General features: G+C 39.1%; 1 protein-coding gene across 1 annotated transcript; it reads left to right on the forward strand.

Moving 5' to 3' along the window:
- The first annotated feature begins 1,644 nt into the window (after window positions 1-1,644).
- On the forward strand, window positions 1,645-23,828 carry LOC100561156 (complement component C9). The gene is made up of 11 exons (XM_003216204.4): window positions 1,645-1,934; window positions 4,417-4,510; window positions 6,490-6,634; window positions 8,795-8,942; window positions 10,400-10,538; window positions 13,339-13,566; window positions 15,143-15,383; window positions 17,035-17,160; window positions 19,493-19,674; window positions 21,459-21,687; window positions 23,681-23,828. The coding sequence occupies exons 1-11, from the start codon at window positions 1,858-1,860 to the stop codon at window positions 23,686-23,688; spliced, it is 1,617 nt and encodes a 538-aa protein (XP_003216252.2). The 5' UTR covers window positions 1,645-1,857; the 3' UTR covers window positions 23,689-23,828.
- The last annotated feature ends 1,559 nt before the right edge of the window (window positions 23,829-25,387 follow it).

Raw genomic sequence — 25,387 nt, forward strand, 5'->3', positions numbered from 1 at the left:
CTGCAAGACATGGATCATTTACGAACGTCACTACCAACTTCAGAAATGATTCCATCAGCATTGCCTTCAAAAAATTCTGAAAATCTCTTGTCAGCATTCTGGAAGAAGCAAAGACCACCAGCACTGAAGTGATGATCCTCCACCATCAACTTTGTTGGACTAGCCTCATTGTTGAAATGCCTGATCACTGTCTCCCTAAGCAGTTACTATACTCTCAGTTCAAGAATGGAAAACGGAATATTGGTGGACAGCAAAATAAATGTAAAGGCGGGCTTATAGCTAACCCAAAAAAAGTGGCATAAACACATAGTACTGGGAAGCCCTAGTCCTAGAGTGTTCTAGCTGGAGGTCAGATGTCACCAACAGTGCTGTAATTTTGAAGAGCCAAAAAAGGGAGAAATGTGTCAAGAGGTAGATGCACCAAACAAACCCTTGTCAGGCTACCTTCCATCTGGAAATCTATGTCCTCATTGTGAAAGACCATGCAGATCCAGAATCGGCCTCTACAGTCACTTAGAAACTCACCACTTAGACTCAACTCTTTGCAGACAATCATTCTTGGCCATGATGATTAATGCACATTAAGGGCTCTATTTTGGAGTATCGCCTGACTGTGGTTATCTTGGTTTAAAGCCCTTAATGTGTGTTGCAGCCCTTGTTCATGACACTGCACTGCAAGTGGTTAGTATGAGAAGCAATTCCAAAACAGGGGCCATTTTGTGCAGATATCTGAGCTATTCTAGGAGTAGTGGCAGAATGGAGAATGTAATAAACAGCAGTACAACAAATGTGCTAATAAAAATTTGGCCCTCCAACATTGAGGAGACAAACCAATCTGCTATATTTTTATACAATTATAGAAGCAACACACATGCAAAAGAAAGTGCTCACAAAAATCTTTGAAAGAGTCAGGTGGTGATAAAAAAGCTATCGTTTGAAATTCCACGTCAGCTACTTAGTTCCATCTGTGAACACTGTAGAATTCCTTAAGGTTCAGAGTACTTTAACTGCTAATGCTCAATACTATGAAATCCTGGGATTTGTAATTTGAAGAGGCACTAGCAGAGAACACCGAAGATCTTGTAAAATTACAGCTACCATGATTCCATAACATTGAACCATGACAGTTAAAGTAGTAAAGTAGTATGTGCATTCTAAATTACTTCTCCTGCTTATGATTGTCACAGCCTCATTTGCTGGTAAGAGTGGATTGGAAACATCATTGAGTAGTATTGAAGTTACAGACTAGAGTTATAGATCTCGAACTGTTCTGTATTCAGTAAGACTACAGAGTCCAAGGAGAAGGGTGTTTTTACATTCTATTCACTGAAAAGCCCATGCTTTCCTAGAAACATCATAACCACCTGCCAGAATGCTAATTCTGATTCAATACTGTCGACTGTTTTGCAGTAAACTGAAAGAGTGGTTGTGGATATACAGTCTAGCTAGCTATGGAGAGTGCCCCTTTCATACCATACTTCGTGCGTTTTTCTAGTGAAAATTGCTGTTGCTGGGTGTTTGGCTTTTTTCCTCTGTGTTTCCTTGTCTGATACACAAAGAGACTATTATTATTTTCTTGATTGCTCATTATTTGCATAATGTTCAAAAGCTTAGCTTTTCCCTCCTTCTATTTATCTATGGGTTAACGCCCCAGTAAATGGACTTCCCTGGTTTCAGCATACTCAACAAACTTCAGCAGACTTCCTGAAAGCTAGAACAGCTGGCTTGGCGTACCTCTGGTATGTTTTGTTTGTTTTTCTAGTAATATATATCAAAAGGGATGTATTTAAAGCCCTCGGTGTTGGTACTACTAGCTGTCCCTATCCTAGCATTGATATCATCATCAGAAACAATACCATGTCTACATTCTTGCTTCTCACAGAGGTGATCTTCATTTTTGGAATAAATAGCTTTGTCTTAACAGAAAATATAAGGTAAGTTGGGTTTTGTAGTTTTTTAAGCCACTTTTTGTATCAAAACTTCCTTGCATTTTTCAACATTTTGGGTTTTTGGTTTTAAAATCTAAGGGGCTTGAAGAGCTTGAGGGTGGAATTTATAAACCATAATGAGATGGGATAGACTAGGCATGGGCAAACTTCAGTCCTACAAGTGTTTTGGATTTCAAATCCCAGAAATATCAACAAGCTTACCGGCTGTTAGGAATTGTGGGAGTTGAAATCCAAAATACCTGGAGGACCAAAGTTTGTCCATGCCTGGGATAGACCGTTGGATGTCCTCTCCCAATTCCAGGTTCCAATCTAACCAAGGGAACTCTAAAAGCCTACTTTTCAGCCCTAGTTCAGTTATATAGAAAACATGAGTTGCCCAGGATTCTGAGTAAAAGTGCTGATTGTTGATGTTATGGCAACCTCCCTGATAAAGCAGAAGTTTGCCTCATCCAACACTGTCTATTAGGTTATTGTATAGTGTAGCTAGTTAGGTTAGTGGCTCATGTCAATAGAACCATTTGTTGTTTGCTAAAATAACAACAACAACAACAACAACAACAACAACAACAACAACAACAAATTTATTTTTGTATCTGGCCTCCATCTCCCCGAAGGGACTCAAGGCGGCTTACATGGGAACAAACTTGATCAACATAGTTAAAATAGTTAAAATAAAACATAATAACATAAAACATGAACAACATCATAATAATATAAAACAACACAACACAACACAGTATAAAACACCATCAAACAAAACACCAATGGCCTGAGTAGTAACAGCTCTGAGGGGCAGGAAGGCTAGTGCAAACAAAAACTACTTGTTGTATGCTAATAAGGCCTCCATTCTGTACTCATGGCTTCAACTGTCCAAAGTTTGAAAATCTTTTAAAAACTCCCACAAGCAAAGCTTGATTTTGTCATTTTATCTAAGGGATACCATAAATATTTCTAGTGTTAAGGTTTTTAAAAGTTTCTCAAGGGTTAGTATACCCTGCTATGGAGAATCTTTGATGAACAAGGCTCTTGACAGGTGGAGCTTACTCTGTATGAAAAATGTGTGTGGGGAGTAGTATTTGACATTTCTGTGCAGAATTTTTTTCTGACAAAGGTGTTCTGCCTAGAAAACACTGTTTTGTGCAGAAAATTCACCAAAACATCAGAGCAAACAATTTGGATTGAATAAATTGTAACTTGCAAATCGTCTTTAAAAACTGCAGTTTTCAATCACTTTCTTGTAACTATGAGGAAAAATGTAATTTTCATTATTGCCCATGAAAACAACATTTATGGAAATTTACATCTCTGTTTAAGCGCCCTATGTACCCTTTCTAAGAATCCCTCATATGCCTGGTTCAGATTTGGAGATGATATGGAAACCACAATGGTAGAAGGAATTCCCTCAAAATGATCTCTCTTATTTATTTCATTGATTGAAGTTACTAAAACATTTATAGCTGTGCCTCATCTTGGGTCACTGGCATCCCCACCTTCTTACCCATTGGCAGTGGGAATGGCTGCTCTGCTTAGAGCAGGGGTAGGGAAACCTTTTTCTGCCAAGGGCCATTTGGATATGTATAACATTTGCGGAAAATATTTTTATTCATTTGTTGGTTTGTTTTAGTATAAATAATTATAACTTCGTATATTATTAGATTATCATAAAATATAACATTATATATTTTTTAAAAAACAAATGAAAGTTCCAAAGGTCACATGACACAGGCAACTGTCTGTGCATGCACACGCATACTGGCTTTGGCTCAGCCAGCAAAAACGAGAGAGGAAAAAGCAACCTGCCTCCCACCTCCTGCAGTGTTGCCAATTCAACAGTCCCTCTTTTTCTTTGTCCCAATCCTGCCACCACAACAAGCCAGGCAGAAAAGATGCTCAGAGCACTCCTGCCAATCCAGCCTCAAAAAGAGCAGAAAGAGGGATGGAAGAGGACAGTCAGGGCTTGTTTCCCCATGTGACCTGCCTCAGCAAGCATACACTTAAGGAATTTTAACCCTGGTCTCCAGGGAGGCCATCAAAGGTGCTCCCTCATCCACAGCAACTACAGCTGTGCAATCTTGGGCATGATTTTTTTTTGCTTTGTTCAAATCCTGCATCTTGGATTTGGAACATATCCAACATGCATATATTGACTCTTGAGGTCTTTTCCGTGTACTATAATTTCTTTAATCTTCCATTGAGATACAGTTTTCGTGAGGATTGTTAAAGGCACCAGTATTTGGGTGGGAGACCAAGTATCAGACCAAATGATTTGGGGAGCCTAAAGGAAATGGCATGCAAGTGGTTTCTGCATACATAGGCTCATTTTTTTTCACACATGCAATACTGAAACCATAATGAACAGTATTCTATCCTTCTCCATGTGTGTGTGAACCAATGAACTGTCATGCCCAAGAGATTGCTCTTGATTTCAGTTTCTGATCAAGAATAATTTGTGCTTGTTTGACACAAGGTTGCAAAAAGAACTACAAGCCCCATCGCCTATCAATTGCTTGCTGAGCAGCTGGAGTGAATGGGGACCATGCAATCCCTGTGCCAAAGAAAGGGTAAGTGATACATGCATAAATATAACATATATTTCTTTTAAACAGCAGATACCGTTTGGGAAGGGCAGATAAATAAATGATAAATGATAGGGAAACTATGTAATTCAAAATATAATCAATTCTAGCTTTACAAGTTTGGATAGGAACCAGGGCTCGTGTAAATTTCATCCCAAATGGGTCACAGAGGAGCAAAAGGTACCATAAAGCACCATCAAGTGGGACAAGTTCAGGTTCCCCCAAACTTTCCAAACACCAACTTTCAAGATCAGGCAACACAGCTATTGGGGAGGTGGTGAGGAATTGACTCTCTACTGGGGAAGCAATAACTGTTGAGGGAGGATTGCTGTGGATGAAAATTAAGTTTTGAAAGATATGGAGAATAGATATCTTCACCCCACTTGACAGAGCTTTATGCTACTTTTTCCACTCTACAATCTGTTCAGGATTAAATTTACATGAATCTTGCCCTGCATCCAACTTGTCAACCCCAATTAATTTTGGAAAATCTGTGATTCTACCTGCAAATCATGAATCAAAAGTTCTGTAAGGAGCAAAATATTAACTTTTCTGAATGCTTAAATCTGACATGTGCTGAACTTACAATAGGCATGAACTTCTAGCCTGATTTCTAAAATAATGCAAAGTGTGCATTTCGTTTAAAGAAACAGAAACAGTGACACCTACTGGCACACTGTAATTATGTTTCAAGAAGGGTTCTTGTGCATTTTAAAGTTTATTTCTGAGTTTTGGTGACCCTAAAGTGAACCTATGACAAGCTTTTCTTTTGTTGGTTTATTCAGAGAGAGGTTTACCTTTGTCTTCTTCTGAGCCCAGGGATTGTAAACTACGACCTCTTCAGACATGCTGCCAGAATCACCACGGATCGTGGCAATTCTGGTGTTACCTATTCTCTTGCCCCATGCCCCACATCATCCTGGCTTCCCTCCTACCTTATCACATGGGGGGGAAGCGTCTGCTGGCCGACTTGCCCCATTGAGGACAATGCAACCACAGGAAGCCTCCCATGTTGCTGCCACCGGATTTTTTCGGCAGCAACTCTGGTTCCGCAGCACTTTTGCCATGGAGCTGCCCCAGAAGTACTTCTCTGGTGTGTGATGGGAGCTGGTGGACTCTTTAGCAAAGCTGCTGTGGAACCGGAGTTTCCACTGAAATTTGCCCTGTGTGAAAGGGTCCATAATCCAAGGTCACCTAGTGGACAGTTTTTTCTCCAGTCCGGTGCCCTATATTGTCCATGTTGTCCATGAATGATGGGAGACGAATACATCTGGAATGTACCAGTTTTTTAAAAGTTGATATAAAGTCTATAGTTGGTTTAATGAAGGGGTAATTTTAAAACAAAATCAAAACATGTCTTTTTCACTATCCAGTGTTAAAATAATATATGATGAGACAGGATCAACCAGAAGAGCATGAGAATAGTAAGATATCTTTTCTAACATGTTAAAATGTGAAAGACAGACTAGGAACATATAGTCAACTACTAAAATAACTAAAAACTAAAACAATTTTCTTTCAAATTTTTAACTGTTCTAGCTGGATTTGGGGTCAGTGCCCAGATGAGCTTCAAAATTGTTACAAACTCATATTCAGGTCCTGATATAGCCAACAGAGGAGAAGGGAACAGAGGAAGTGGAGTAACATCCACCAAACTGACTGGGGCAAGGCCAGATCTGCTATATATCTGGTTTGGGTAACACTCTAAAAAGGGTGAGGAAGAGGGACACAGAAATTAGTGTCAAAATGATGCAGCATGATTTGACCTAAATTAGACTCCAAATTCTTGATTTGAACACTCATTCAGGTTTCACCTGTGAAAAAAAAAGCTTATAATAGAACATACTTTTCTTACCAGTTTCTCAAAGAACATAGTTCGGCATCTATTTTTGACTTCTGTACTTTCATAGATGTTCTCCCCATCTCTCTGATTTTATTGACTTTAATCTTTCCCCTCCAAAAAGTATCGTTCAAGGAGTGTCCTGAGGTATGGACAGTTTGGAGGAAAGGCATGCCTGGAACCTCTAGGACACAAAGAAAGCTGTGAGCCAGATGTCCCTTGCCATGAGGAGGAAGTTGACTGTGGCAAAGACTTCCAGTGTGAAAATGGTAGGCACTATTTGGTTGTTATGTATCAAGTTATTTAAGATGTATGACAATCTTAAGACAAACCTATTGCAGGGTTTTCCGTAACTGAGAGTGTGTGCCTTGCTCAAGGTCGTTCAGTAGGTTTCCTTTTCCAAGCAGAGAATTGAACCATCGTTTCCAGAGACACAGGGCCCATCTACACAGGCACTAAAATCCAGCTTGAAATACGCTTGAGGTTGAATTTGCTCCAAAGCAAATTCAGCAAGAAACAGTATGATAGAAAAACTCACCAAATATTCTGGATCAAGCCATAAAATCGACTAAACTCCTCCAGTGTATAACCATGGCACAGGAAGAAGATAAATACTAAATGCAGAATGCTCATGCAAACAGGAGTAAGAAAGCAGTCAGAGTAAAAAAAAAAAAGCAGTTAACAGAGCCCAGCCAGAAGGAAATAAATGCCTCCTCCCTCACCCCCCCCCCAAAAAAACCCTCAAGCATGCTCAATTTTACTGCCATGCTTTTCTGTGCAGTGAGACAAGGGTTGCTAGGAAGCTATTTATATAAATAGATTTTTGTGAGGAGATAAGAAAAAGAATAATCCTGTGTTTCAATTGAGCCAATTCATCTGGATCAGAATGTGGATTACAGAGATCCGGTGGATGTGTGTGGACTTTCTTGCATCTTCCTGCTGGTTCGTGTGGTGCCTATGAAGCTAACTAGATCTCTGTTCTGGATTAATTAGATGTGTAGAAACAACCAGTGTCTACATCACACTGTTTTTCACTACTTCCATGTTATTCTTTAATAGATGCCAAAGTTGTATTTAACTGACTGAAACCTAAATTCTATTGCTTTTGCTGTTGAACCAGTGAGATTTACCTTTATGTTGAGTCACCATATAATAACTGAGTGAATAGGTCTATTCTTTTCAGTTGTAAGTAGCTAATAGGATGCCAGTGATAAAGCGACTGAGTAGACATTGCTAACGATAAAGCTTTAGCAAAGAAGGCCTTCTCGGCCGTGGCCCCCCGACTCTGGAACTCCCTCCCCAGGGAGATTAGGTTGGCTCCCTCTCTATCTTCCTTCAGGAAACAACTGAAGACTTGGATGTTTCAGCAGGCTTTCGGAGATACAGTCATTAATTAATCAGCCACAGAGGGTTTTTAATAATCTATCCTGTATTTATTACGGTCTTGCCTTTTATGTGTTTTTAATGTAATTTTTTAATCCTGTATTGTTGTTTTAATTGATATATTGCATTACTGTTTTATCTGTTTTATATTGTGATTGTATTATGTGGCTTATATTTTGTCCTTGTGTTGTTTGGGCCTCTGCCCCATGTAAGCCGCCCCGAGTCCCCACGGGGAGATGGTGGCGGGGTGTAAATAAAGTTTTATTATTATTATTATATTATTATTATTCAAAGAGCTTTACATGTACCTAAACACAGGGTAGATTGTGTTGTTTGGGTGGGTTAGGATAGAAAAATTTCCATCCCCTCTAAGAGCCGACTCTCATAAGTCAAAAAGATTCTCATTGATGTTGATGAAACATCATTCTCATTGATGTTTTTTCATCTATGATGAAAAAAATGTGTCTTAAAAAGTGGCAAGATTTCTTGCACTTTGATGTTCTTTAAAGGAAAGTGTACCAAAAAAAAACCCCGTACAACAATATTTTCTGTTTTTCCCCTGCAATATTGTTGAACCAAAATAAATCCTTTTTGTTGTGTGCCTTCGCTTCCAACCTATGATGCCCTATTAATTATTTCTTGTGAAAAAATTTACTTACTTAACAATAGGCAATATTTCTGTGCAAGATATTTTATTCTGTGCAGAATATATATTTATGGTCCCTAGCACCACTTATTCTGCACAGAAAAAAAAACCTTGGCTATTTTTCCAAAAATCATCCTCCCCAATCAAGCCCTGAAGTGCAAATAGCAGTTGAGAAACCTTTGTATGAACACTCCACTGGAAGAAAATAGCTGAAGTTAATTATTTCATATGAAATAGACATGAAGATTTACATTTTGACCATATTCTCATTGGACAAAGTGAGGAATGCTTCACAGGAAGTGAAACACATGATTTAGAAAATAGTAAGCCTTTGTAAAACTACAACTCTGTGGGTGATAAGCAAAAAAACCTTGTCTTCTGTTCTCTGTGTTATCCTTAGGACAATGTATAAAGGCAAGGCTTGTGTGCAATACAGAAGATGACTGTGGAGATGCTTCCGATGAAGTTGATTGTGACAACTACCGCCCTGCCCCCTGTCGCAACCGTATTCTGGACGTATCAGAGCTTGGGAGAACTGCTGGTCAGGGGTAAGATTTGGGAAGTGTTTGCGTGAAGAGTCAGGAAAAAAACTTGTGGCTTTCTCTTCTAACACTGATTACCTACAATTTTTAAAAAGTGTAAAGAAATTAATCTCTTGGAAGATGAAAAAAGGTGATCTTCTTTATAAAACCAGAAGCGCCATACACACTAGCATATAACTTAACATCATGTATACTTTTAGGGAAGGGTTTTTAAAATAACATAACGAAAAACTAACAACATTTTTGGAATTCTGTAATACATATGGCATGGACCCCTTGCCGGTTTTTCAAAACACTTTAGAATCAAAACGTGGGTTGCATGAATTTTGTAAATACAAACGAAGTGGATTTTTGGAATCATGCATATCTCTAGCACAAATATAGCTAGCTATAGAGTTCCTTAATAATTTCCCTACTAAGTACTGTCTGTATACTATTATCTTGTTATCTTGCACATCATTGCCAGAGCTTTCATTGCCATTCAGGGTACTGAAATGTATGTGTGGATAGATTAATGCATGACATTTGAATGGTGTGACAAGATAGCAACCTTGAACACAAATTATACTATGAGATGCTAAAAATCCACCAACACTAAGCATTTCAGGAGTGAAATGTATCTTAAGGTTCATCTGTGCATAGCAGATAATCCGGGATGTTTCTAAGGTAGCAATATACAGCACTAGCCACAGGGACAGGTACACTTTTGGCCAGTTAGGTCTTACGGGACCATCATTTTACTTTTTTTTTTACTCTGTCATTGTTGTCAGAAAGCTGCAGAGCTCTGAGAGAGCTCCTGACTATCGCTGGGTACCTTTGATGATATCAACAAAGATGCGCAGATGACCAAAGAGAAGTTGGGGAAATTGTCCTCCTCCTTTCCTTAGGTTATGTGAGCACTTTTGTTGATGTCAACAAAGGTGCCCAATGACAAACATGAATCCCCTGGAGCTCTGTGGTTATGGCCATGGGGCTGGGAGACAGAGGGAGGCATTTTGGGCTTGACCTGTGCTGAGCAAAGGAAAAGGGGAATGGTTTCACTTCAGGGTTAAGGGCTGGTGAATACAAGCCCATAGAGAGAGCAGTAAGAAATAGGGATAAGTAATTTTCAGTGACCCAAAGTTTCCTTATCTATTGTTCATCTTAATAAGTCTGAAATGTAAACTGATACTCTTCGAGATCTTTCTACCTGTTCTCATCCTGTCCCTTTAATGTCTCACCTGTCAAAAGGGAAACTAGCCTTGTTCAAGGTAAACATCTTTAGATTGTTTTCCTATATTTCATGGAGTTCTTACAATAAAGGCTTTGTTTGTTGGCTAGCTTATTTGTGGTGTATGTGTGTGTGTGTGTGTGTGTCTGAGTCATTTTTGTCTTTCCTTTCATCAGAATGGCTGGCCACTGGACTCATGCACTCTCCTTCAGAAGATAGTATTTAAAAACCTAATTACAATTTGTTTTCTCAGTATCAATATTCTAGGTATGAAACCACAGGCAAACCCATTTTACAATGAGTTTTACAATGGGGTGTGTAACAGAGTGCGTGATGGGAATAGCGGCATATATTATCGCATGCCATGGAATGTCGCTGTGCTAAATTATGAGGTAAGACCCCCCCCCTTTTTTTTAAAATAAAAATAAAATGGTGATTGCTTTTTGTACTGTATCCAGATACTATAAACCAAATCTTTTATCCTCTCCTGCCAATATTCTTTTGGTTGTTGAAATTCTTCCAACTACAGTAGCTGTAAAATGAGTTTCTTTCTTTTGTCTTCAATATAATGTCGTACACATTTTTTTTAAGGAAATCAGAAACTGGTTCTAATTTCAGGTCATTTTTATTAAGCACCATATCAATACAAATATGATGAACATAAAGTTCTGAGTAGGAATCATGCAAACTCCCAAATTTTACCAGGCTGTAAATCCCAACTGTCTTAATCATCATAGCCTATGGTGAGATTTTCAAGCTTGGTAGATGAAGGTAATGCTGTGGATATAGCATATCTCAATTTCAGTAAAGCCTTTGACAAGGTTCCCCATGACATTCTCATAAAGAAGCCAATAAAATGTGGGCTAGAGAAAATGCTACTGTTAAGGATTGGGAAACAGTGCTTTTTTTCTTCATCCTGGAGAAAAATAACCAGTGGGGTGCCACAGGGGTTTGTCCTGGCCCAGTGCTATTCAACATCTTTATCAGTGACTTGGATGATGGAATAGATGGCATGCTTATCAAATTTGCAGATGATGTCAAATTGGGAGGAACAGCTAATGCCCCAGAGGAAGTTCAAATGACCTTAGCAGTTTAGAGAGCTGGGCCCAAACTAACAAAATGTGCAGCACTATCCTTTGGTATCTTCGTACCCGCTTGCTCTTAGAATCTGAAATGGCCTCCTCCCTGCTAGCTCTCCAATGGCAGGCTGAAATCTTTTTATTCAAGTAAGCTTTTAAAGATTAAAGATTTTAAGACAGTACTGCGTAGTGTTTTAGGTATATTAATAGATTTTAATGGTTTTATTGTTTTTTAAAGGGTAAAGGTTTCCCCCTGACATTAAGTCCAGTCGTGTCTGACTCTGGGAGGGGGGGGCTGCTTATCTCCATTTCTAAGCTGAAGAGCCAGTGCTGTCCATAGACGCCTCCAAGGTCATGTGGCTGGCATGACTGCATGGAGCGCCCGTACCCTTCTGCCTCGCGACTTGAAGATTGGGTTGCTGACCTGAAAGCTGCCAGGTTCGAATCCCACCCGGGGAGAGCGTGCATGAGCTCCCTCTATCAGCTCCAGCTCCATGCGGGGACATGAGAGAAGCCTCCCACAAGGATGGTAAAACATCAAAACATCCAGGCGTCCCCTGGGCAACGTCCTTGCAGACGGCCAATTCTCTCACTCCAGAAGCAACTCCGGTTGCTCCTGACACACACACACACAAAAAAAAACCTTTCTGCCAGAGTGGTACCTATTGATCTACTCACATTTGCATGTTTTCGAACTGTTAGGTTGGCAGAAGCTGGGGCTAATAGCGGGAACTCACCCTGCTCCCCAGATTTGAACCTGGTGATCTTTCGGTCAGCAAGTTCAGCAGCTCAGCAATTTAATCCGCTGCGCCATCGGGGGCTCCTTTTATTGGTTTTTAACTATATATTTAATAGTTTTAAGTCAATGCTATTGTCTATATTTAGCTTTCAATTTGTACATTGTATTGTTTTTAATACTGTTAGTGACTCTGAGGCTTTTTTAAGAGAGAAAAAGCAGGATGATAATAATAACAATAACAACAACAACAACAACAACAACAACAATAGGCAATACAAATGAAATACACAATTATAGGATGTCTGAGGCTTTGCTTGAAGATAGTCCACGTGAAAGGGACCTAGATGTCTTAAGCTGGATCTACACAGCAATATAATACAGTTTGGAGCTGCATCAGTGTAGATCCAACCTTAGTGGACCACAAGCTGAACATGAGTCAAAAGCCAATGCAATTCAAGACTGCATCCATAGGAATTCAGTGTCTAGATTGAGGGAAGTCATAGTCCCACTCTATTCTGCTTTGGTGAGACCTCACCTGGAATAACCTTGTGTCCAGTTCTTGGCACTGTAATTCAAGAAGGATATGGACAAGCTAGAGCAAATCTAGAGAAGGGCGATCAAAATGATTAAAGGTTTAGAAGCCAAGCCCTATGAGAAACCCTTAAGGTGCTAGGCATGTTTAGCTTGAAGAAAAAAGACTGAGAGGGGACACAATAGCCATGTTTACATACTTGAAGGGATGTCCCATTGCAGAAGAGTCAAGCTTGTTTTCTGCTGCACTGGAGACTAGGACACAAAGCAAAAGTCATCTATCAGGAATATTTTGATTGTGTGTTCTTGTTTGGTAAGGGGTTGGACTAAATAGACTTTGTGGTCTCTTCCAACTCTATGATTCTGTGATCAGTTGTGGCCGTTATAGGATATCAGCTTAAGTATTAAATATAAAAAACAATGCTTCTTTAGCTGGTTTGGAGATTCCTTCACTATCCCCACAACGTTTTCTCTCCTTTTATTCCCTCCTTTGCTCAAACACACTTCCGTTTTGGTGTGTTTCACTGCTTACTTTACTCATTATTTTTGTCCAAATCTTCCCCCTGGATTTGGTGTCTTGACAGGGAGTTGAATGGCTATGCTTATGAGCAAAAAGGGAAAATATGATTTGGGTAAGAGGCCAGGTAAAGGAAGACTTTATTGCTATAGTGGCATCTTTAGAATATTCTGTGTTTGCTCACACTGTAGTAGGAGGGGAGGTCTGAATATATTTTAAACTTAAAATTATCCATGTTATATATCTTTGGCCAGCTGAGATGTGGATTGTTTTTTTCATCTTTTAAATGCTGATTTAATTATATTCTTCTGTTTGCTCACTCATAGTCAAGAGGAGCCAAGAATTTCAGAGCTGAGTACTATGAGGACCAAGTGACATCCCTGAAAGAAATGCTAAGTGACACACACAAGTCTTTTAAAGCAGGCCTCTCTCTCAAGATGAGTCCCACTGAAATACCAAAGTCAAAGATTTCCATGTCCTTTGATAGCAACATAGGCTTCACATTTAATAATTCCAACAGCATCAGTAATTTCTTGAGGAAATCCAAAGGAAAGGTAAGTTTTCAAAAAACTGAAGGTGCATCTACATTGTAGAATTAACATAGTTTGACACCACTTTAACTGCCCATAGCTGAATGCTATGCAATCATGGGAATTAAATTTTTACAAGGTCTTTAGTTTTCTTCACTGGTGTCTCACCAAACTATACATTCCAGGATTCATATATTTATTTATATATATATATATATACAGTATTTATATTCCGTCCTTCTCAGACCGAAAGGGACTCAGGGCGGATCGTAATGTACATATACATGGCAAACATTCAATGCCATATGACATACAGACAGAGGCAGAGACAAAGACACAGAGGCAATTTAACATTTTCCAGCTTCCAAGCTTCATGAGGATTCCAAAGCACTGAGCCTTGGCAATTAAAGGGATTCAAACTGCATTAATTCTACAGTATATATGCAACCTGAAAGTTGTGTATTATTCCAGGAAAACTGATATAACATTGTTAGAAATGCAGACAAATTAAGACAATATCTTGTATGCATTTACTTAGGACTAAGTCACATTCTGCACACTGTGGCATCCAACAGAAATGCATTGTAACAAACTGTAATCCTGTATTGTATCTGATTGCCAGAAGACAACGATCTCAAAAAAGAGGATCACAGAAGACTTCTTTTTAGTCTCTGATAGCCACTGCCAGTTAACATTTAGCTTTTTGGGTGGTTTGAGGGAATTGGCTGAACATAGTATCCCTTCTGTAATTGTAAACTTTGCAAAATTTGAGATATGAGCAAATTTTTTTAATACAAAAGAAAGCTTTAGTTTGACAGTTGTAAACCCCTCCCCGTGTTCCATCATGTTGATTGCATTATTTGATAGGCAGGCATGTCTACACTGAAAAAAAGCTCTGTTTGACACCGCATAACCCAATGTGGCCCTGTATATCATAGGACCTCTTCACACCGCCCAAGGGGGCTGTGCAATTTCGCTGGCTTTCGACGGCAAAGGGAAGGCACACAGGGCGCCTTGTGGTGCCCCACATACCCTCCTTCCTCCCCTCATCACACAGAGAGCGAGAGAGGGTACATTGGCACCCGTTCCCTCTCCTCCATCAGATGGCAGAAAGGGCTTCCCTGCTGCCCTTTCTGCTATCACATGGGCTTTTCAGCCAAAAAAACCCTAGGTTATCTGAGTCCACACTGCCATATAATCCAGTTCAAAGCAGTGCCATATCAGTTCAGTACTGGGTCATTCATATTTCAGTGTCACTGATTCAGAGCACCCCACTCTACATCAACATGTGGATAACTCATTAATCTGTCACATGTTGGATACCATCTTATATGGTACCCATCTTATATTAGATATCATGTTATATGGCACTTTAATGACCATGGTTGCCATCCTATACAATGCCAAAATTCATAGTTTTGTTGAGATGCTAGCATTTTCTGATTGAACTTCTACAAATTGCAGAGTTCTACAGTGGGATCAAAATGTTATACTTGGAAAATGGATTTAGTTGGAAAATGGATCATTTTCTTGTTAGGGTGGCAGTTAATTCTGAAAGGAATTCAGTATTGGTCAACACATAACATCTTTTGCATTACAGAAACAACTATTTCTACATGTGAAATCACGCATTGAGCTTGGAACGTTCAGAATGAGAACACGTGATCTTCGTCTGAATGACTGGTTCCTTGATGATTTAAAAGAATTGCCCCTTACGTATGACAAAGGAGAGTATTTTAAATTTCTGGAAATGTATGGAACTCATTACGCACGGAGTGGAACTTTTGGAGGAAAATATGAACTATTATATGTATTGGACAGTGAAACCATGAAAAAAGAAGGTATGAACTCAGAATCAAAGACTTGTGAAAATTGGTGTCAGTTTGGACTAACAGAATAGCAACTAACTAACATGAGCATGTTCATTTGAAAGCTGTCTCTAGAAAACTGGCATTGATCAATATTGAGGTTGCTTTACAATTTATATTCTTTCTTTATTCCCTTTTTATGCACTAAATTTGTATTTGTTTTCTACCTGGTACTCATCAGCCAATGAACTTCAAGTTCCCAATTTCAGGAGTCTCTGAATGAAAAGATTATCTAGATCCATTTAAATCTGATGTCAAACTTGATTATGAGAAAGAATTGGCTTTTGCCAGCTTGTTGGATAACCTATACTGGGAACTGTGGAATATATTGTCGTTGACTTTGCTTAAACTTCTGAATACATTCAACTATAAACTATGGTATCCTTCTGGGCTTCCTTTTTGGGATGGACTTCATGATACTGTTTTGCAATTGTTCCAGCCTTTCTTGGAAGGACAGACTCAAAGAGTGGTGCTGGGAAATTCATGATTGATACCATGGCTGTTGGACTGTGGAGTTCCTTGGAACTCAGTACTGTCCCAAATGTTGTTCAATATATTCCTTCTGGGAATGGTTGTCTGAAATTTGTAGATTCAGTTTAATCAGTATGCTTTCAATATCTGATTCTACCTTGCCTTTCCATCTAATCTCAAGACTGTTTTGGTGTTGTTGGTAACAGTGTTCAAGCTCCTGACGATGTCAGATCTGGGAAATATCAATGGGACCAGAATCCTGTGGTCAGAGAACCCAAGGAGCAAGTGCTTGTTTAAAGCACTTCAGTGACTACTGATCCATTTCTGGGTACAATTCCAGGTATTGTAACCTGTGAAACCCACGCATGGGTCTCTGAGTGTATCATCTCAATATAAATGAGTCTGAGTCAGATGATCCCCACTTTACAGTTATTGGAGTAAGCTGAGGGTAGCAACACAAACCAATTCACTTTAAGGCTATACCAGAGTTTCATCCAAACTCCAGAATATTCTTTGATTTTGCTTAATGTGTGGCGAAACCAGTTCAGCTTGGTTTATTGCAGATTAAGGACCAGAAGTCATCATTCAGGCCTCCAGAGTGACTTCCAGTCCATGTCAGATTTTAAGGCTAGTGTCAACAAGCCCAGAAGGTTAGTCAGGATTATCCATGACATATTGGAAGAATGTATCTATGGCAAATCATGAAAGGAATAAGAGTAGTGGAGAATTAAAACAAATAGATGAAACAATGGCTAACATCCTTATGATGATTTCTGCAAGGTGAAATGCAAATTATGCCTGGTTTATTTTGTCATTGCGTGAGGTTTAAATTCTCTGCTGACCTACAAAGACTTAGCTCTATCCCTAACCCACACTTTATTTACTGCAGCTATGTTCATTTGCTGACCAACAGGAATGTGCACAGAAGCATTCAGCTATATTCCAGCTGATTTATTCCCAACAGATCATGAAGGATTTCTAGTTGTTTTGTGCCCAGCTAAAGGCATATATCTAGTATCATGGCCTACATATATTTTTATTATTAACCTGCATACAATTTCCTTGTGAATTCTTTGGTACTTCTTGATTTAAGAAAAACTTAGCTCCACCTTTCCCTTCTTCTGTCTAATACTGTTGTTATTTTCATTTTCAGATGTTACCATAACAGATGTAAAGTCATGTCTGGGTTATAACGTAGATTTTGGCCTAACAGTTTCTGTTGTTCAAGTCAAGCCATCTCTTTCTGGTGATAAGTGCAAACCCAATCGAGTGAAACTAGGTATGTTTCTCCTAACTAGTAACACATACTTGTGTTTTCCACAGATTAGTGATATAATGATTTTGTTTTCAGTGTGATGGCAAAGGTGTGACAAAAATGTGATTTGCATATCTATACTGTATATTCGTTCTGTCTATAAATAACAAGCTCTAAAGTCAATGAATGCATTTGCATTTCAGCCAGTAATGTAGCTGTCATCAGAACAGGAAATATGTTTCTTCTAAAGAAAGGGAATATTACATTGAAAGGACCCCTGTGAGTTAGGGTTGCCATATTTTGAAATGTGGAAAAGAGGACACACCAAGTGAATACTTTAAACCACTGACTGTTATGAATAATCACACATTAATTGCCAGGAAAGGGAAGAGGTAGAAATGCAATAGTTCTGGCCTCGGAAACTGTTGCAGAGGCCTCTTCACACAGCTGTATAAAATCCATATTGAACTGGGTTATATACCACTGTGGACTCAGATAATCCAGTTCAAAGTAGATATTGTGGATTATCTGCCTTGATATTCTAGGTTATATGGCTGTGTGGAAGGGCCCTGTGTCTGTTTATTGAAGAGGATTCAACTACCTTTAGTTGTTACTTATACCAGAAAACCTATAAATGATTGCACACTGGTTAGAAGGTTACCAGTACTTATCAAGTCTTCTGATTTGGGAAGTTAGTAATGTGATGCTGAAGAACCTTCATGACCTCATGGACCATCCCACGCCAGAGCTCCCTGTCAGCCATCACTACCCCTAGCTCTTTCAAGGACAAACCAGTTACTTCAAGGATACCATCCATCCACCTTGCTCTTGATTGGTCCCTCTTCCTTTTTCCTTCCATTTTCCCCAGCATCATTCTCTTCTCCAAGCTTTCCTGTCTTTTCATTATGTGGCCAAATTGCTTCATCTTTGCCTCTAATATCCTTCCCTCCAGTGAGCGGTTGGGCATTATTTCCTGGAGTATGGACTAGTTTGATCTTCTTGTGGTCCAAGGCACTCTCAGGATTATCCTCCAACACCACAGTTCAAAAACATCTATCTTCCTTCACTCACCCTTTCTTAAGGTCCAGCTCTCGCATCCATAGGTTACTACGGGTAATACCATTGCTTTAACTACGCGGATCTTCGTTGCCAGTGATGTTGCTACTCTTCACTATTTTATCGAGATTGGTCATTGGTCTCCTCCCAAGAAGCAAACATCTTCTGATTTTCTGGCTGGAGTTTGCGCCTGCAGTTATCTTCGTGCCTAGAAATACAAAGTCTGTCACTGCCTCCACATTTTCTCCCTCTATTTGCCAGTTATCAATCAGTCTGATTGCCACAATCTTGGTTTATTTGATGTTCAACTGCAACTCAGCTTTTGAACTTTCTTCTTTCACCTTGGTTATAAGGCTCCTCAGCTCCTCCTCGCTTTCAGCCATCAGAGTGGTATCATCTGCATATCTAAGGTTGCTAATGTTTCTTCCAGCAATTTTAGCTCCAGCCTTGGATTCATCAAGCTCTGCACATTGCACGATGTGTTCTGCGGACAAATTGAATAGGTACGGTGAGAGTATACAACCCTGCTGTACTCCTTTCCCAATCTTGAACCAGTCTGTAGTTCCGTGGTCTGTTCTTATGGCTGCTACTTGGTCGTTATATAGATTCCTCAAGGAGACAGACAAGTAGGGCAACCAAAATGATAAAAAGACTGGAAACTGTGTCCCGTGAGGAACAGCTTAGGAAGTTGGGTATGTTTAGCCTGGGGAAGAGAAGGTTAAGTGAGTCTACCTTCCTTGTCCGATATCTTTTTCCCTAATTCAAATCTATTAGCATCCTTTATTATAGATTTGTTTGATCCTCTTGATTCTTACTGTAGGTCCCAACTTTTTAGGTTCAACAATTTAATCTTATCCTTTTTTTGTGAGTATCCTGAATTAAACATATATCAACAAGCTGCTCCAGTAACAATATACGGAACTTGTGCTTTTTGACTGGAGATGATGGGCCATTAATGCATGGCAGGGCATTGGACCTGGTGGCCCTTGTTATCTCTTCCAGTTTCATGACTCTATGATGCCATGACTAGCAAGCCAAATTCTCTTAATGTGCAGTGTATCAGGACAAGTTGTGCCTTGATTTCCCAGACTTCCAACTAGTCAATTTCTGACCTGTGTATCAATTCTTGTTGTTGCTGCTTGAAACTTTTGTCCCAAGAAAGGCTAAAACAAGAAAAAATATTAATCCACCACATATGCACTCCAAATCTTCCCACTGGCAAAAGGAAATCAGGGGCAGATCTGATCTCCCCAGGAATCCCTGATTCATTAATTCTTCCTCTGTTTCTTTCTTCTTATAGGTAATGGCAAAACTGAAAATGCAATAATCAATGATGTGGTCACTATAGTTCAAGGAGGGAAGACTGCTGTTTTAGTTAAGCTGAAGGAAAAGTTATCCACAGGTAGCAGGGTTATTGATGTTGAAGATTATGTCCAATGGGCAGCTACACTCCCTGATGCTCCTGCAATAATATCACAAGAGGTAAGTGCATTTTCCCTTGAAATATAGTTTTATTGGTAAGGCATTGGTCATGATTTTTTGAGAAGTTTCAAGGGAAATTTTTATCCGAAATTATTTTAAAAGATTCTTAAAGCAATAGGACTCACACCCACCCACTGTGCCACAACAGTAGCATTAGTGTATATAATGTATGTATACTAAGGTTAACCTTTGCTATTATACGTCTTTTCAGTTGTGCAACTACACTGGTTCATCAATCCAATGTTCAGTAATGAGTCTTTTGAACCTGAAGTCATCCTTCTCTCCTTGTCCCTGAGCCCCTCTATTGCCCTTTTTGGGAGCTGCCTCCACCTTGCCTTTCTGAATCAATGATCCTGATGACCTACTCTGAACCACTAAGACTTAAAATAATATGCTCCAAAAACATGTTTTCCCCCAAACATGGCTAGATTTCCAACAATATATGGGGTGTTTGAAAAAGAACTCCCTAGTTTCCATTTAAAGTAAATGGAAGCTAGTAAGTTCATTTTCAAAACTCTATATTTTGATTTTTTTTCCCCCCCAGTGGATCATACAGGAGCGTTTTTCTAATAACTGCTGCTACTGGCTTTTTCCAGCATATTTTGTGAGAACATAAAAATGCAAAAGCTTTGGAAGAAGTTGCTTGTTTTTTTATTAGTAAAGAAGAAAGTGTAATAGTGGGGCACTGGGCTGTGTCATCTTTGACATTTGACAGGAAGGAATGGTGTCCTGCTACTGCTCCTGGAAACGTTACAGGGTGGTGTCAGTGGGGGGATACCTTTTGGGGAATTTTAAAAGAAAATGTTGCAGCTGATTCCAGGTATTATCAGCATCGTTGGGTGTCATATTTCATGAATTTATGTAGCCTTCCTCTTAAAATGGAAGACGTTGCTTTATTTTCTTGTGATATGTGGTATGCCAGATTTGTTTCAATTTGAGGTTCTCCTGCTCATTTTTCCCTTTCGTCTTCAATCTGACCATAGATGAAAATCTACACACCATGAGAAAGATATTGGACCTCAATGTAAATCAATTTATCAGTGAGCTAGGGTAAACTAATATGGTGGTAGCTAGCTCTGGATTTTCAAAGCATACAATAGACGCTATGTATAAAAGATTGGACTGTTTGGCTTCTCTCCATACAAAAGAAGCACAGATCACATATTACCCAGAAATATATACAGTCAGCCGTCTGTGTCTATTAATTTCAACATCCATGGCTATAAAATATTTTTTTTAAAACAATCCAAAGAGCAAACCTTGATTTTGCATGCTGTCTGATTATGCCACTGTGTATCCTGAGGGTTGAATATCCATTGAATCCTAGAACCAAACCCCAGTGGATTCCAAGGACTTACTGTGTAGCATTAGTACTAAATTACTTAATTAAGTAAGGAGCCCCGGTGGCGAAGTGTGTTAAAGCACTGAGCAGCTGAACTTGCAGACCGAAAGGTCCCAGGTTCAAATCCCGGGAGCGGAGTGAGCGCCCGCTGTTGCTCCAGCTTCTGCCAACCTAGCAGTTCGAAAACATGCCAATGTGAGTAGATCAATAGGTACCGCTCCGGTGGGAAGGTAACGCCGCTCCATGCAGTCATGCCAGCCACATGATCTTGGAGGTGTCTACAACAACGCTGGCTCTTCGGTTTAGAAATGGAGATGAGCACCAACCCCCAGAGTCAGACATGACTGGACTTAACGTCAGGGGAAAACCTTTACTTTTTTTACTTAATTAAGTATTTAATTTTGAAACGTGAATACATTAATGTATTTGAAATTCTTTTCAGCCATCCCCAATCTCTGAGCTTGTACCCTTGAAAATGCCTGACTCCACAATAAAGAAACGGAATCTTGAGAGAGCGGTTAAAGACTATATTGCTGAAAACAATGTACGCAAGTGTCAGCCCTGTCAAAATGGTGGGACTGTCCTGCTGATCAATGGACAATGTGAGTGTGGATGCACCCCTTATTTCAAAGGAGAAGCCTGCCAGATACGCACTGCGGCTTCTGCAAAAGGTAAGAAGTTGCACTAACATTTGCTTAAGGGTTTCCTTTCAGCTTGAGTGGAGTAGGAAGTACCTTTGCCTTCTGGAAGAATTACTTTAGAAATGGCCTCACCTAGGAGCAGCTGCTAAGAAAGACTCCTCTGACACAGATATAGAAAAAGAACTCCCTAGTTCCCATTTAATTATAAATAAAACTAGGGAGTTCTTTTTCATACACCCTGTATATTAATCCCTTAATTCTTTACTATTTATAACAATGTTTAACCAACAAAAAATTGAATGTTGTGGCAAGATGACTCTTGTCTTCTTCAGCAGCTCAAATTATATCAAAGATAGCACTTTAAGAAGGTACATCTAATCTGATATGCTTGGTACCAGAATTTGGGATTTTGAATTTTTAAAATCTTGGAATGACTGCATGAGCATAAGCATGAAAGTCTTTATACACTGAGCCATCAGAAAAAGGTGTCATTCTATCAGCCACACACGCGGACCATTTTGGATTTTGAAGTATTTTGGAATTCCAAATATGGGATGTTGAACCTGGCATGTTTCCAAGTAAATGAAGATGGTATAAGGAATCCTCCACATTGAGATCATGCAATTTTAAGACTTTTAAGTTTGTGAGTCCAGGTTTTTTTTTATCTCCTTAATTCTAGTAATGCGTGGCATTTCAGGTTCAAACACTGACAAATCAGACAGTGTGTGCTGCTCCATATTCATGTCTCTAATTGTTCCACATTCCAAGTCATGTGGAAAAACAATCACTTATAAGTATATAGTGGCCAGCAGGACCTACTACATTAAACAAGATACCACTTGCCAGTTCTGCAATCTTGTTTACATGGTTACTGGGGACATATGCGATGCCATCAATTATATGGGGGAAAACAATAATGTACCTGCCCACATGTTCCATGAATCACACGTCTATAATTCTGACCAGGAAGTTGGACCAATATGATAAAGCTGGGTATGATAAAGATTATAATACAGGATATTTGTATGTCTTGTTCAAAATTCCTTTAGAGAGTACCTTTGATGTCTTTATGTCAAATATAAAGAACAGTTTCAATACCTGGCACCAAAATGTTCTTAGGCTGAAGCATCTGCTTGTTAGAGGTTTCAGAGCTTTGAAAATGCACAAATCTTGATGACTGAGCTACCTGTCTGCTAGAATCATGGAACCACAGACTTGATTCTCCAAGGGTGGGGCAACGAAGGCACAATATCTAGTGGTGAATTTGGTGTAACAACACTGAAGAATTCATACAACTTGACACCACAATTTGATTGCCATGACTCAATGCTATGGGATCCTGGGAGTTGTATTTTGGTGAGACACCCAGCACTCCATCGCAGAGAAAGCTAAAGGCCAGTTCAGCTTGGGGTCACCATATGTTGAAAATAATTCCAAGCCACACAACAAATTGCAAAAAAAATCTACTTTATCAACACCTATTTCTAAGTCTGAATTTCTACACAAAATGACATGATAAAGTCTTGAGATATTAAGTTGGCTAAAATGTTTACAGGTAAAATTTCAACCCCTTCAGAAACAAAAGATAATGCAAGCAAAACCTGCCACAAAAATGTGGTGTTTCCACGCACAGAGTCCTAGAAAAAGTGCTATTTTATACTCTGCTGTTTTAATTGTTTTAATTAGACTGCTTATGTTATATTATTTGTTATTAATTGTCCTGTAACTTTGTTGTATGTTGGGCTTGGTCCCCATGTAAGCTGCCATGAGTCCCTTTGGGGAGATGGTGGTGGGATATAAAAATAAAGTTATTCTTGTATTATTATTCATTAGATTTCTAGTTGGCCATTCTCTCAAAGGAAGATGTTACTTTCCTCCTTCTACCCTATTCTTCTTCAAGTCATGGCTTATCATTATGCTGTTTCCTGGGAGTGTATTGCTGTTGTTGTTAGGATTTTATGTCTGGTATGCTGATACCGTCTTGTGTCTCTTGTGCCTGATTTTTCTCTACGTCTTTTGGCAGGTATTTGATGGGAAAGTCTGAACACACAGTTGGATCTATGCACTATGCATCCTGCTTTTAAGGAGATTTAAAAGATATACCAAATAATCATAATCTCAGTTTTGTATTCAAATTAAGACTCTAAAATAAACTTTGATAGATGACACAACATAATTTGTATTATGAATTTGTTAACTGTGTACATGCTTTTTTTTTTTGTCCCCTTCCATGGTGGTACTTCTGCGTCTTTTCTTCCTCTTCCATCCGTCCTCCCTCACTCCCTCCATCTCCACTTTGTTTCTTTGAAATGTTTTAAAAGCTATGTGCTCTTCTAGCTGGCAGCACAACCTGCTGGAATTTGCAAATTTTAACTGACATTTGCAAATGTCAAACTCTTGGTTTATTGCAATATATGTGCTATGTTACTTTTACTATTAAAATAATTGTGCCTTATCCAGTCTCCCTGTGCTAAGTAAAAAGGCATAATTCGTCACTTCACTTTGATCTTGGAGCAGTCCCTTTAACTAGGATTCCTGTTTTAATTTCCAAATAGAAAAATAGGTTTGTTCTCCCTCCCAAAGAGGACATTCTCACGGACAAATCATAATTACAGCAGGACAACAGGATCTTTAACTTGGACTTATCACATGACTTATCAATGAAAACTGTTGGAAAGCATTTTTGTTACAAAAGCAGATTTTTAACAGATCATTTGTGTTTATAAAAGCAGTATTTCCCAGGCTGTTTCCCATCAGGATGGTAGTGGAAAGGAACAATATCATGTGATACGTCCAAGGTGAAGACACTGTTGTCCTGCTGCAATTGTGATTTGCCTGCCTCATGCAATAAATTCCTAATTCCAACATATTACATCCCGCACTACCACAGTACTGTTAAGCTAAGGGCTATCCAGAACGGACTAGAAGTTCTATACATTTTCTTTTAAACATGATTCCACAAACACTGAAAATCTTGCAGTAAGTGGATTCTCTACATTCTGTTCTATCCCACAATTGCTTGCATCTGAAATTGCTTCATCCTGAATTTCCCATGTCAATATTAAGAAAACACCACTAGTAAATGTTTAATTTCTTTTAACAGAGAACATTGCTAAAGAACCAAACATATCTCTTGTCATCTCTAAAAAAAATGAGTAACCTGCTCTAACCAAGGTCTTCATTACAAAGTGCTTCAGCAAAGTTTGTGTGCAACCAAATCACATTTAAGTCAACTGGTAGAATCTAGCCTGAAGCAACTGCAAAGAAACTTATCTACAAAGCAGTTTGTGAACATGTCTCACAACAAAGCACATTTCAAAAACAGAAGTCTCTTTGTGATCATGTGTGAACTTTTCTAGGAGTAGTAACAGAAGGGAAAATGCCATAGGCAACAGGACAACAATTGCATGTGCTAATCCAGCAACGTCAAGGAGACAAAACAATAATCCCCTCATTTTATGTGGTTCTTCAAGCAACACACACACACACACACACATTTGATAGCTAAGTTTTAGAAGAGTCAGAAGGTGGCTGAGGAAAAACATTTCTATGGCCCCTTCTATACTGCCCTATAACTCCGGATCTGATCCCAGATTACCTGATTTAAACTGGATGATATGAATCTCCACTGCCAAGTAATCTGGGATCAGATCTTGGGATATAGGGGCAGTGTGAAAGGGGCCTACATCAGCTATTTACTTATATGTGTGTAAGAGCGCTTTCAGACAGC

This window comes from Anolis carolinensis, chromosome 2, assembly GCF_035594765.1.
Source record: "Anolis carolinensis isolate JA03-04 chromosome 2, rAnoCar3.1.pri, whole genome shotgun sequence".
In the NCBI taxonomy this organism is placed as follows: Eukaryota; Metazoa; Chordata; class Lepidosauria; order Squamata; family Dactyloidae; genus Anolis; species Anolis carolinensis.

Bases quoted from the DNA above. Each gene is read 5' to 3' on its own strand.
- LOC100561156 (XM_003216204.4), top strand. From the start codon at position 1,858: ATGTCTACATTCTTGCTTCTCACAGAGGTGATCTTCATTTTTGGAATA. The intron at 6,635-8,794 runs GTAGGCACTATT...TGTTATCCTTAG, and splicing joins AGACTTCCAGTGTGAAAATG to GACAATGTATAAAGGCAAGG. The intron at 17,161-19,492 runs GTATGTTTCTCC...TTCTTCTTATAG, and splicing joins ACCCAATCGAGTGAAACTAG to GTAATGGCAAAACTGAAAAT.